The following is a 13,216-nucleotide window of genomic DNA, read 5'->3' as shown; positions in this document are numbered from 1 at the left end:
CTGGCTAACTTCTCGTTCCTCACCCTTCAACTGAAATGTCAGCTTCCTCAGCAGGTCTCCTTCCCTTAACCGCCCATAATCCTCAACCCCCTTCCACTGAAAATAAATCAAGCACCCCACCTCTGTGTGCCCACAGTGCAATGAATCGCAAAGGAGTCTGCTGAGGCTTTTTGAAAAATGCTACCTTCTGGCCCTCACCCCAAACCTCCTGAATCAGAAGGCTCAGGAACCAGGCCTGGTCACCTGGAGTTCTTAAAAAGCTTCTCAGATGACTCCTATACATACCCCATCCAGAGTACTTGTTTGTTTACCTTCACCCTAGCAGTCAGCAGATTCGATTTAAATCGCTGGTTTGTTTGTATTCTTCCTGAGAAGGTAAGCCTGAGAGCAAAAGCCACCTTGTACTGTTCTGTGAGTCTCCAAGCCCTCAAACATTGGGGAAATTCTGCAAATGAGGGCATCCTGACTGCTCCAAGTACTATCGTTCTCAGTGACCCCGACTGCTTGGGGGATTAATGCGGAATACACTGTAATTACAGTGAGGTAGGAACAAAGGGAGTGTTTCTTGTTGTTGCTACGGTTTGGGAAACTCCCAAAAGTTCAGCTCTCTGCTATGACTAACACCGGCAAGAATGAGCATCTGAAACTGACCAAGCTGCCTTAGGACACTGTTGCCTAAGTGCCCTCTCCTGTCAACGAAGTGGCCAAGATGTGGGAAAACTGGATATTCCGGGCCACGGGAAAACCAATCCACTGCTCGTCCTCGGAGCCTTAGGGTGGCCCTCCCAGTTGGACGCGGTCGGTCTCTACTTCTGACATAGAGCGGCTCTGCCTAGGAAGCAGCAGTAGGCTTCTGTGTTCAGGAAAACAATGAACCGGCTTCCTTCAAAGTGTGAAAGACTGAAATAAACGATTGTGTGTTCCTGCATGAGGAGCAGTTTGGAAGTTTTCCATCCTTTCAAATCGGGGTAACTTTGCCTCCATCCGCAGCAGCTCCAACACCCACGGGGTTGCGTCCTCCAGTCCCCCAGTCCCAACCCCAACGGCAAGGACCCCCGCCCCCTCCAGCAGTCCCGGGGGGCGGCGGGATTGTGGTCTTCCAACCCCGAGAGGGAAGGCCACGCTGAAAGAGCTGAGCCCCGGGGTCAAGTTTCCTCCCACAGGCGCCGCGGCCCCGGTAAGGCCAGCGGGGCGCGTGGCGAGGTGCGGCGGGCAGAGGCGCCGAGATTTGACAGCTGCGGAGCCCCGTGGGGCGCCGGGAGTCCCGGCCGGCGAGGCGGAAGTGGGCCAGGTGCGCGTCCCGGCGGGCGGGGGCAGGGCCCGGGGTCCGGGGCAGGAACGGGGGCCCGGCAGGGCAGGGAGCGGCGGGGAGGGGGTGCACGGCCACCGCGGCGCGCGGGGCCCGGGGGGGCGGGGACGCGGAGGCCGCGGCGGCCGGGGCCCGCTTACCTGTCCAGGGTCTCCACGCTGGGCTGCCGGGAGCCGACGGCGGGGCCTCCGGCGCCTCGAGGGGGCCTCCTGCCGCCCGCCGGCCCGGGGCCCGGGCCCCCGCCGCCCTCGCTGCCCGCCGCCGCCGCCGCCGCCGCCGCCGCCACCGGCCTGTCCATGGCGCGCAGGGCCCGCCGCCGCGGGCGAGCCGCAGCGAGAGGGGAGCGGCGCCCGGAAGGGCCCGCCGCCGCGCCGCGCCGCCCGCCGGCTCAGGCGGCCGCCGCCATTAGCTGTCACCTGGCGGCCCCGCGCTACCCACAAGGCCGCGCGCGGGGCCGGGGGCGGGGAGCGGCGCGCGGGGCTGGCCGCGCCCCCGCCCGCGGAGCCCCACCTGGGCCCGGCCGCGCGCCCCGAGCCGGCTGGCGGGGACGCCCGGCGACGCGGCGAGCCGGGACACGACGGCCTTCCCTCCGCTCGGCGTCCGGGGAAGCTCTGACGGGAGGGCAGCCCGGCGAGCGCTCCCCACGCCCTCCGCCCCTCCCCCGAGCCCACCTCCCCGCCATCTGCGGGGCCACCGCGCGCCCCCCCGCCGCCGCCGCCCTCGGAACTTCCGCCCCGCTTCGTCTTAGCAGTGACAGTCACCTTGCGTCGCCCGGCAGATCCACCAACATCTGGCGACCTAGGCTCAGCCCCTGTCAGCTCGCCCCTGACTTGGTTCGCGGACGGGAGGGCGACCGTGACTCAGCCGTTTGCTGTGATTGCCCCGGGCTTCCCGGTCGCGGCGGCAGGGGCGGCGACCCTGATAACAAGCACACCTGTACCCGGGCCATGCCCGCTCCCGCCCCGGCCCGTCCGGCCTTCCCGCATCAGCGACTTCGAAATGAACCTCGAGGGTGAGGATGCGATGCCTGGAGCCCCGCAGCCATCCTGCACCCCAGAGGCCTGGGCCGCGGCTGAAAGGGTGACAGGGTGGGGAGGGTGGCAGGAAGCGCCCGAAGATCTCCAGAGACCCCCGTGTAGCTCCCGCAGGCTCTGCTTTTCCAAAATTAACACATCAGGTGTTTGATCCACGGTTATAGACTGTTTCTGTCCACACACGCACATCCCCCATTCGTAAGTTGAAGCCCCAGCAACTGCAGGGCACCCAACCCTCGCTCGATGGCATGTGGACATGACACCTTGGGAGGTGATTAGATCACAAAGATGGGGCCCTGGCATGGTGATATTACTGCTCTTGCACGAAGACACCCCGGAGAGCTGGGCGTCACCCTCTCCCGGAGCAAGCACTGCGCAAAGGCTGTGTGAAGGCCCAGGAGAGACCGCTGTGGGCGAGCCAGGAAGAGGCCTCTCCCAGGAACCAGCCTCAGCCTCGGACCTGCCAGCCTCCAGAACTGTAATGCAAGCAGCCTCGCTGCCCTGAGATTTGTCAGAAACAAAATGATAAGATTTTAAACATAGTTTCAGTACCAGATCCTTCAACGGGGCCCTGCTGGCGAGGGCCGCGGTGGGGGCAAGCCTGCGGGGCTGTGGGAGGAGAGGGCTGAGGAGGGCTTCCTAGAGGACGGCATGCAGACTGAGTCCAAAAGTCGTTGCAGGCATGAAGAATGGTCATGGGCACAGGTGTGCAGTTGCTTACACAGCTCACTCTGTGTACGTGAACCCTGACATGTCCTGTGGCTGCAGCATAAAATTGGACAAGGTGAGAGACAAGGTCGCCTAGGGGCCATTGGGGCCAAGACACAGAGCCTCCGTTATGCTAGACTACAGGTTCGCACGCTGCGCTGGATTCTAGCACAGCCACGGCTCAGCACCCTTGGAGAAATAGGATGGAGCAGTCCCGCCATGGTAGGCCATACCTCAGAAGACAGCCACAAGGGCGTCCCTCCTTCCAAAGCTCTTTGGCAATGTGGCCTTGCCACATCTAGATCAAAGGATGAAAATCTATGTCCCCTCCCATAACTTCTTTGGACCAATAGAAGATGGCAGAAGGGGGGCTCTGTAACTTCCAGGGCTCGGCCTCCAAGGAGCTGCAACCTCTGCCTCGGATTCTGAGAACACTACTTGGAACTGCGCTGCCATGCTGTGAGGAAACCCAAGCAGCCATGCGGCCAGGCCCATGTGGAAGAGAACCAAGGCTCCCAGCCGGCCACGTAATTGAGGACGTTTCAGGCCTTCTAGTCCTCCCGGCCGTCCAGCCAACACCAGGTGAAGCCAGAGACTCATTCTGTTGAACCACACGGACTCTTGAGAAATAAATTGATGTTTTAAGCCACTAGGTTTTGAGGTGCGTGTTGTGCAGCAGCAGGGCACCTGAACCCCCCTTGCCCTCTGGCCACCCCGACCCCCAGCTCCGTCCCACATTCAGCCGGGAATCCATGGCCAAACCATTGCTGCCCTCTGAGGAAGGCTCCACACATGATGAGGTCCACAGCCGGGAGGATCTGAGGGTCTCCCCCGCTAGCAAGCTTAAAACGTAGCCTCCGACTACACGGACAACCTGAAGGAAGACAAGAGGCCTCTGGGTCGATAATAAAGGCAAGTTATTATTACAGCAAAAATAGCAGCCAGGGCAAGCATCTTGGATGGATTCACCCAGCCCCAATGTCCACGGGGTGACATGGTCTTTGGCAATGTGGCCTTGCCATGCCCCCATCGACAGGTGGGGTCTACTCCTCTTGAAGATGGCCTGCCCTGTAATCTCTTTTGACCAACAGTGGGGGGCCAGATGGTATCTGCACATGCCATGGGGGTGCCCCACAGGAGGAGAAGCCCAAATTTGGGAAACTTGCATCTTTGATAGGGCTGCTAGTGAACTGCCCCGTCTCTCTTCCAGAGAGAGAAGTTCCTCACTTTCCTGGAATGTGAATGAATCTTTGGGGAGGGGGAAGGGGAGATCTTGACCTTCACACCTCTGAACTCTGGGGGAGGGATGTCTCTAAGCTTTACTGTGTTGCAGTGTGTCCTTATACCAGCTTTCTTCACGTGACTGTAAACTCACCACCCAGAAGACCTGGCCCGACGTAGTCATGGAAACTTGTCTCCCAACATCCACGTGCCCCAACCTCCCCTTGCCCTGCAAGGCCCACATCAGGGCCCACTCAGAGTTCTTGCCTTGACCACCCTGCCTTCCCGGGGATCACTGTCAGGGGACAGATGTCAACTTGTGTGGTGGGAGGCAAGGGGAGGAGTGAGTTGTCAGGCACATGCTGGTGCTCCCCTGGGGAAAATCAAGGCACTTCTGTCCTGCCGGCTGCACGCTGAGGTCCCTGCTGGGGAAGTGGCACATGTTTATGCATGTACACTGCATGTTTATGAAATGTCTACACAGTGTACTGTATAATGTAGTAGTTTCCAGACTTACATGCATAAAAATGACTTGTGACATCCACTAAGCTACAGACCCAGGAGCCCCACTGCAGAGAATCTGAGATTTTTTTTTCTTTAGATTTTTATTTCCTTATTCATGAGAGACATAGAGACATACGCAGAGGGAGAAGCAGGTTCCCTGCAGGGAGCACAATGTGGGACTCAATCCCAGGACCCCGGGGTCACACCATTAACTGAAGGCAGATGCTCAACCACTGAGCCACCCAGGCATCCCAAAAAATCTGAGAATTTAGTAGCTTGGCAGGGAAGGGGATGCTGAGAGTCCACATTTTGTAAAGCACCACAAGTGAGTCTGACACAGATGGTCTGAAGAGTGCACTTGGAGGTGCCATTAGTGGTGACAAGGAGCCACGGCCAGAGATCACAGAAGGGCAACTGATCGTGTTCACGTGTCGGAAGCGCAGCTGGGATTGCCCCACGTAGGATGGACTGGAGGGGCAGGCATGGCTGTGGGAAGACCATTTCCGAAGCTGATGCAGGGGAGCCTGACATCGGACAGGACTCAGTGACCGATGGGATGCTGGGCATGAAGGAGAGAGGGAAGGGGAGGCTAAGAGATGGGTGTGAGACTCCCGTAACCGGGTAGAGCATGACAGTGGTCCCCGAGCTAAGGAATGCGGGGGGGGGGGGGGCCGGGGCTGGAAGAGGTGAGTGAGTAGGATGAGATCATTTTGGACACGTGAGGTTGGCCCTGCCCTGAGTCCCGGCCCACACGGTGCTTTTCTGTGCATTGGAAAAAGACACCCCGTCCTCACAACACTGGACTGCTGTTGGTCATAAAGTTGTCGTAATAGGCCAACGCTGTCAAAGCTCAACCTTTGGCTGCTGTATGCCAAGAAAGGCCCAGAAGACACCTAGAAATCGAGGGGGCTTTCCCTGTGCATGGTCCCCCTTAGGTGTGATGACCTGCACAGTGACACGCGTGGCCTTGACCGGTGCCTATGGGTCATCCAAGTGGAGACATCCCATAGATTGTTGGTCACCAGGGTCTAGAGCTCAGGAGAGGGAGGTAAAAACATTTAAAATAAATAAATAACTAGAAGTTGGTACATTTTCATATGGTTTGAAAACAGAGAAACTCTGAAATGTGATCTTCAGCTCTACAATTTGAGGGCTGTGGACGAGGCCCCCACTTTCATTTGCAGAAAAGGAATCGAGCAAATGAAAGTGCACCTGCCGATTCCGTATCGAAGGAGTTTCTCAAAAACATCATTTTGCTGGGAAGGAGCCACTCTCATGTTCTATGGGACAACAGCCGAGTGCCCCTGCAGAGAAATGGCCCCATTGTTGAGAGGGGTCCCAAATGGCCCCTCCAAGGAGTAATATTTTGTCTAGTCCTTGCGGGCCACGGTGGAGGCCATCCCGTCATAAAGCAAAGCCTGGTGCCGTCTGTGGCTCCAGCCCGGGGAGTGTGTTCAGTTCATGGTGTTCGTTTTTGTGTCTATTATTGTGCTGTGTAGCCGAAAGCAATTCCTGGTGAACGCGGCAACAGATGGACTTAGGTTCTGCGTGTCCTTGCAAAACATCACCGCCTCGGATGCAGGTCTGTGCCAGGTCCAGCCTTAACCCCATTTGATCCAGAAGCACCATCTAGCCGGGTTTAAAAATCTTGGCTTGTCTACATGTATGTTCCAAGACTTTTCTCCACACGGTATTAGGCACCGGGTTCATGTTCTGTTGCTGCCCTGATGAACCACCACAAACTTAGCAGCTTAAAGCACACATGTCTACTTTCTCGAAGTTACTATAGGTTAGAAGTCGTGTCTACATTCTCGAAGTTATTATAGGTCAGAAGTCCTGGTGGTGGACAGCCCGGGTGACTCAGCGGTTTAGTGCCGCCTTCAGCCCAGGGTGTGATCCTGGAGACCCAGGATCAAGTCCCACATCAGGCTCCCTGCATGGAGCCTGCTTCTCCCTCTGCCTGGGTCTCTGCCTCTCTCTCTCTCTCTCTCTGTCTCTCATGAATAAATAAATAAAATATTAAAAAAAAGTCCTGGTGGTCTCAATTGGGTCCTCTGCTGAGGGTATCACAAGGTTGAAATTAAGGTGTTCGCAGGGCTGGGCTCTTTTCTGGAGGCTCGGGGGGAAGTATCCGGCTCATGCAGCTCCCAGAGGCTGCCTTCATTCCTTCCTGTGCTTTCCCTGTGGCCCTCCTCCAGCAAGGGTGGGTCAAGCCCCTTGTATTCTTTGATCTCTCTGACTTCCCCTCCTGGAGCATCTCTCCTGCCACTAGCCAGAGAAAGTTCTCTGCTTTTAAGGACACGTGTGATTAAATAGGACCCACCTGAATGATACAGGATACTCTCCCCATCTCAAAGTCTGTAACCTTGATTATCTGCAAATCCCCACCCACCCCTTTGCCATGTAGCATGACATATTCACAGGTTCAGGGGCCAAGGCACGGACATGTTGGGGGGCGCGGTATGCCTACCAAGGAGACGAGGTCAGGGTTCTCCAGAGAAACAGAACCCATGGAGGGTGTCTGTGTGTACAGACAGAAAGAGAGAAAGACAGAGGGGGGTTTAGTTTCAGGAATCGGCTCACACCATGGTGAAAACAAGCCTGGAGTTTGCAAGCCAGGTGGGCAGGCCAGAAATCCCAGCATGTAGCAGTCCTGAGTCTGAAGTCAGAGTCTGGAGCCGAGTGCCTTCCTTTTTGAGGGGACCTCAGTCTTTGCTCTTAAGACCTTCAACTGATTGGATGAGGCCCACCCACCTTGTGGAGGGCAATCTGCTTTACTCAGAGTCTGCTGATTGAAATGCTAATCACATACACAAAATTCTTTCACAGAAATATGTAGACTAGTGTTTGACCAAAACCTCTGCACTATGGCCGACCCAACCTGACACATAAAATGAGCCACCGCCGTGTCCGAAGGTCCTTTTGTGAAGTTGATGGTCTCAATGACACTTCGAATAAATACATTAAATGAGTGCAATTATCAATTCTTGTGCCAGCTGCACTCGAGAATGCCACAGATTACTTAATTGTGCTCCAAATTTATCTAGAAGGTCTCTGCCTATGCCCCAGGATCTCCACCACCCATCGTTCTTTGCTATCGACAGGAAATGTCCTCAGTCTTTTTTTCAAAGATTTTATTGATTTATTCATGAGAGACACAAAGAGAGAGGCAGAGATACAGGCAGAGGGAGAAGCAGGCTCCCTGCAGGGATCCCAGGACCCCAGGATCACAATCTGAGCAAAGGCAGTCGCTCAACCACTGAGCCACCCAGATGCCCCAAGATGTCCTCAGTCTTATGCCAGGTGCTCTGCAAATGCAGTGTCAAGCTCTCCTTGCCATGTAAACTGCCATCCAGAGACCCCCACTCCCAAAGCTCTGGAGACTCCGCTGGCCTCAAGCTGCCATGCATGTTTCAGAGACGTGCTTTCTGCCTCACTCAGTAAACACTTCCATAAACCCCCCTTTCAGGCAGCCACAATGAAGCAGTCAGGACAAGGTCCAGCAGATGAGATTATCATGAAATCCAAAGGGAGAGAGAAAGTCATCTTCCGAGACCAGGAAAAGAGCCAGGGCAGAGGGGGCCTGGGGGTGAAGAGGACAGAGTTTCAAGTGGGAAGGAATGATCCAGAGTGTCAGGTGGTGCCCAGACCCGGGTAAGACGGGGCTGAGAGGTGTCCCCTGGACTCAGCAGCCTGGAGATGGTGTGGAATTGATGAGAGCACTTTTGGGGGACACTTTGGAGCTGCAGGTGAGGCTTGAGAAACAGCTACCGCATGTAGCCGGCTTCTCCAGAGGCAGGATCTCTCTCTCTCCCTCTCTATCTGTTTGCTGAGATTCATCACGAGGAATTGGGTCACACGATTCTGGAGGCCGAGAAGCCCCAGATCTGCCAGCCACAGGCCGGCGACCCCGGAGCACCGAAGCAGAAGAGGGATGGCTCAGCTCCACGGTCAGGCAGGCCCAGTTCAGTCTTAGCCTTTTTGTTCTGCTGGGGCCCTCGGTGGATTGGCCCGCAGTGGGGAGGGCCCCTGCTTTGCTGAGTCCCGCCACTCAACTGCTAACCTCCTCTGCAAACACCCTCACAGGCCCCCACAGAAATAATGTTTCTTGGCCTCCAGAATATGTATGTATACAATGGAATATTCCTCAGCCATTAGAACGACAAATACCCACCATTTGCTTCGACGTGGATGGAACTGGAGGGTATTATGCTGAGTGAAATGAGTCAATCGGAGAAGGACAAACATATGGTCTCATTCATTTGGGGAATATAAAAAATAGTGAAAGGGTATAAAGGGGAAAGGAGAAGAAATGAGTGGAAAATATCAGAAAGGGAGACAGAACATGAAAGACTCCTAACTCTGGGAAATGAACTAAGGGGTGTTGAAAGGGGAGGAGGGCAGGGGATGGGGGTGAATGGGTGACGGACACTGAGGGGGGCACTTGATGGGATGAGCACTGGGTGTTATGCTATATGTTGGCAAATTGAACTCCAATAAAAAATATGTAAAAAAATAAATGAATACAAAAAAATTAAAAAAACCACATAAAATAATGTTTCAGCAGATACCTGGAAATCCCGTGGTCCGGTCAAATGGATGCGTATGGTGAACCATCACAGAGGGGAAGGAAGGGAGACACCCAGTTCAGACCGGTTAGCCCCCAGACTTTTGGATCGCAGGCACCAATGGCATGAAAAAAAAAAACAAACCCAAACCCAAACCCAAGCACACAAGGGCTTTGTCCCCATCACCACCACCACCACCACCAACCGGGGAGCCACGTATGGTGGCCAAGGAGGGACTCTGATACATCACCCTCCAGCGTCTAGAGCAACTGTGAGGCCTTCCGTTGACCTGCTTGTTGGGCCGAGTTTGGAGGAGTCTTCATTCTGAACACTAACCCCCCTGTCCCCCGAGGCTGAACCACGCGGGAAGAAAAACGTGATTTATTTGCCACATCCAGTGGCCATGTGCCAACGCACTTAGGCTGCAGGCAGCCCTGCTCTCCAGGCCCATGGCCGATGGGGGTGCAGGAGGGCCGATGGCAAGGCTGGGCCACCTTCCATGGAGGGCTTTACCCATCTGTTTGTGGGTGATGGATTTTTGAATGCTAACGGCTTCCGTATTCAAATCCAAGCTAAAATATCAGATAGCATAGAGGGGTTACCCATTTCTCTTCCCAACTCCGAGGTGGCATGGCTAATGGGCTGGGTGCCACGAGGGGCTGACATTTACAGATGGGAATGCCGGGGAGTGGAGAGATGCGTTTCCTGAGAGGTGAGAAAGATACTCTACCGTGTTTTGCTTTGACAGGAGCCGGGGTCCTTTGGGTGGAGCCGAGCACCCCAGAACGCAGCCCCCGGGCCACAGTGATTTGGTTCCAAACAGGCCCCACCAGCCTGCACGGGGCGAATGTTGGACAAGCAATTTCTCTGCACCCCGTTTCCTCCTCTGCAAAACGGGAGACTACTCGGGCCACTACCCCTGGCAACGCAGCTCATCCTGGGCTTGTTGTGGCCATTCAGGGAATCTCCACACACGGAAAGCATTCAGGCCAGCGGATGGAGCGTTGTGAGCATGACATAAGCGATTGCTATTTAATGGCAGCCAGAAAAACTGGTCTCTCAGTCGTCAGCGTTGGTGAAGTAGTTGTTTGTTTGTTTTTTTCCTTTTTCTTTTTTTTTTAAAAAAAGATTTTATTAATTTATTCATGAGAGAGACGGAGAGAGAAGCAGAGACACAGGCAGGGGGAGAAACAGGCTCCCCGCAGGGAGCCCGATGTGGGACTCGATCCCAGGACCCTGGGATCATGCCCTGAGCTGAAGGCCAATGCGCAACCACTGAGCCACCCAGGTCCCCGTCTTATTTATATTTTCTAAGTTTCCTGAGACTCTCTTTTGAAATGATTGTGGGTATTGGCTACAAAACAGAAAAACATAAAGCTACGGATCCTGTGTTGTTTTCTCAGGGTGGTAATTGTTTTCTGGACTGTTCGAACTCAGTCCTAGAACACAGGATGCTGGGCCATTACAAAGGCAGGCCGTATAAGCAGCATTCCACGATTCAACCTTCAGTTACTCCTGCGCGGCAGAGATACAAATCATCCTCATAATGATGATGTGCAACGAGTCCCGGCCTGTTTCTAATTCAGGAGATGGGCGCCCACGAAATTCTGCCCTTTTGTTCGGCCCCCTTTCCCTTTGTATGACCTTCTGGAAACAGATGCTCGGTCTCTATTGCAAAGCACCAACAGAAACCACAAGTTGCCCTGTCATGCATTCCCTGAAGAAAACACGATGACAAATGATTATGGGACCTCGTAGGCTGTACCCGCCAGGGACTGATCAGGAAATTGAAACCATAGGGTCACTTGCACACAGGGAAAGTTCAGCAGGGAAAACTGCTAATGGGATTGGAGTCACAGAAGTTTGACTAGCAAGTAAAGAGATGATGGCTACTGAAAACACTGTCACAGTCACTGATCCTCCCCAGAGGAGGGGACACGCGCCCCCCCCCCCCACTGGAGGCCACTCCGGAAAGCACCAGCGTCCATTACAAGGTGGGGGCCAGAGGGGGACGAGGGCAAGAGCTTTTATTGAGGTTTCTAAGGGAAGGGATGGGTGAGGCAAGGCAAACAGGTTTAGGATTGGCCAGTTTGAGGAATGTCTGCCACTTCTGGGGCATCCAGGTCGTCCCCGACTGCCTGGCACCTGGCTGTGCAGTGGTTGCAGCAGGACAGGGGCCTGGAGCGTGAAAGCATTTAGCCAAAGGAGGTGGTTGGAAATAAGGGCTCTGGACTGGTTGGGTCACATTTGTAAAGCGTGCTTGCAGGACAGTTATTTGGCATCTCTGGGAGCTGACTAACCCTGGGGGTCGGCGACGCAGCATATACTGAAGCATCAGAGCACAGAAAATGAAGGGCATGCTTAGTACACGCAGGAGCCAGCACGGAGGTTGCTGCGTGCTCGGGAGCCGGGCCCTGGAGGAAGCTGGGCTTTGCAGGAGGCTAGCCAGCGAGGCTCACCAGAACGAGGCCCACGAGGCAGGGGAGAGGGCCACCCCTTTATTCTCCCGGTATCTCTCCAGCACCCTCTACTGACCAGGATCAACACCGTAGCAGTTGGTGAAGGAGAACTAGTTACAGAGCCCACCTCCATGATCACAGAGCAGCTAAACAGGGTGGATTTGGAGCCAAGTCGGGTGCAAACAGGTGCCGAGGCTCACGGACGTGGCGGGCTAGAAGACGTAGCACTGAGTACTCGGGTGTCCTCCTCTTTCCCATGCACACCCCACTTGGCTGCCTCCCGCCTACCAGAGCCTGGAGCCGCACAGCTCCTGCAGGTGCACAGGCGGGTGCTTTAAGCATCTTGTCCAGACTCCCAGTCCACACAGCACGGCGTTGCACAGGAAGCCGCCTCCGTCATCTGTGATGCGTTATTCCGGGGGCTTCTGTTGAAGGATGGCGGTTTGACCAAAATGTGGGTATTGCCTGGAATGAGAGTCACTGAACATTTTTTACAATTTAATTTTTAAAAAGATTTTATTTATTTGTGAAAGACAGAGAGAGAGAGGCAGAGACACAGGCAGAGGGAGAAACAGGCTCCCTGCGGGGAGCCCAATGCGGGCCTCGATCCCAGGACCCCGGGATCACACCCGGAGCCGAAGGCAGATGCTCAACCGCTGAGCCACCCAGGCGCCCCATCTGAACATTTCTTGGTGAACTAGCCGCACAAAATTACTTGGATGCCTTAAAAAAAAAATCAACAGACTTTCTTTCTTTTTCTTTTTTTTTTCTTTTGAGCAGTTTCGGGGGTGAAGGAACATCAAGTGGAGGGAGAGAGGAACAAACAGGTGGAGCAGAGGATTTCTGGGCAGTGATGGGCACATGTGTTCATACAGTAGTCAAAACCCACAGGCTGTCCGACACGGAGGATACACCCTAGGATAAACGATAGAATTTGTTGTTTGTGGTGACATGTCAGTGGTGGCTCATCAGTGGGTGGGCAGTGACAGGTACCCAGGAACCCACTGTACTTCCCACCCGGTTTGCCTATCAGCCTGATGAGATCACATATCATCAAATACGTGTTTTGCAAATATTTTCTCCCACTCTGTGCCTTGTCTTCTCATTCTCTTAACAGTGTGTTTCACAGAGCAGATGTTTTGAATCAGAACGTGGTCCATCATGTCAATTTTTCCTCTTTCATGGGTTGTGCTTTTGGTGTTTGTATCTAAGCACTGATGATTGCTAAACTCAAAGTCGCTTTGATCTTATTTCTTTAAAGATAATACACATAGTAGTCTTGTAACCTGCATCCAGTGGTGTGCTGGTAAAGTTGTCATTATCAGCTCTCTGAAATTAAAAAACAAAAACAAAACTGGGTGCAGGGGTGGCTCAGGGCGTGATCCTGGGGTCCTGGGATCAAGTTCCGTATTG

At 54.6% G+C, this 13,216-nt stretch overlaps 1 protein-coding gene across 12 annotated transcripts in view; it reads right to left on the bottom strand.

Moving 5' to 3' along the window:
• Positions 1–2,291, bottom strand: part of MTMR1 (myotubularin related protein 1) — a 64,353-nt gene extending 62,062 nt beyond the window's left edge. For 2 of the 12 annotated variants that reach the window (XM_072743568.1, XM_072743567.1), the window contains exon 1: positions 2,071–2,291. In XM_072743568.1, coding sequence (XP_072599669.1) covers positions 2,071–2,099 — 29 coding nt within the window. In that variant the 5' untranslated portion in view covers positions 2,100–2,291. Of the gene's footprint in view, positions 1–1,449; positions 1,651–2,070 lie in introns of those variants that run through there. The other 10 variants (XM_072743562.1, XM_072743559.1, XM_072743563.1 and 7 more) reach the window with 8 other exon arrangements.
• Positions 2,292–13,216: the final 10,925 nt, after the last annotated feature.

Source organism: Vulpes vulpes, chromosome X (genome assembly GCF_048418805.1).
Source record: "Vulpes vulpes isolate BD-2025 chromosome X, VulVul3, whole genome shotgun sequence".
In the NCBI taxonomy this organism is placed as follows: domain Eukaryota; kingdom Metazoa; phylum Chordata; class Mammalia; order Carnivora; family Canidae; genus Vulpes; species Vulpes vulpes.
This window is presented reverse-complemented; position numbering and strand designations above follow the sequence as displayed.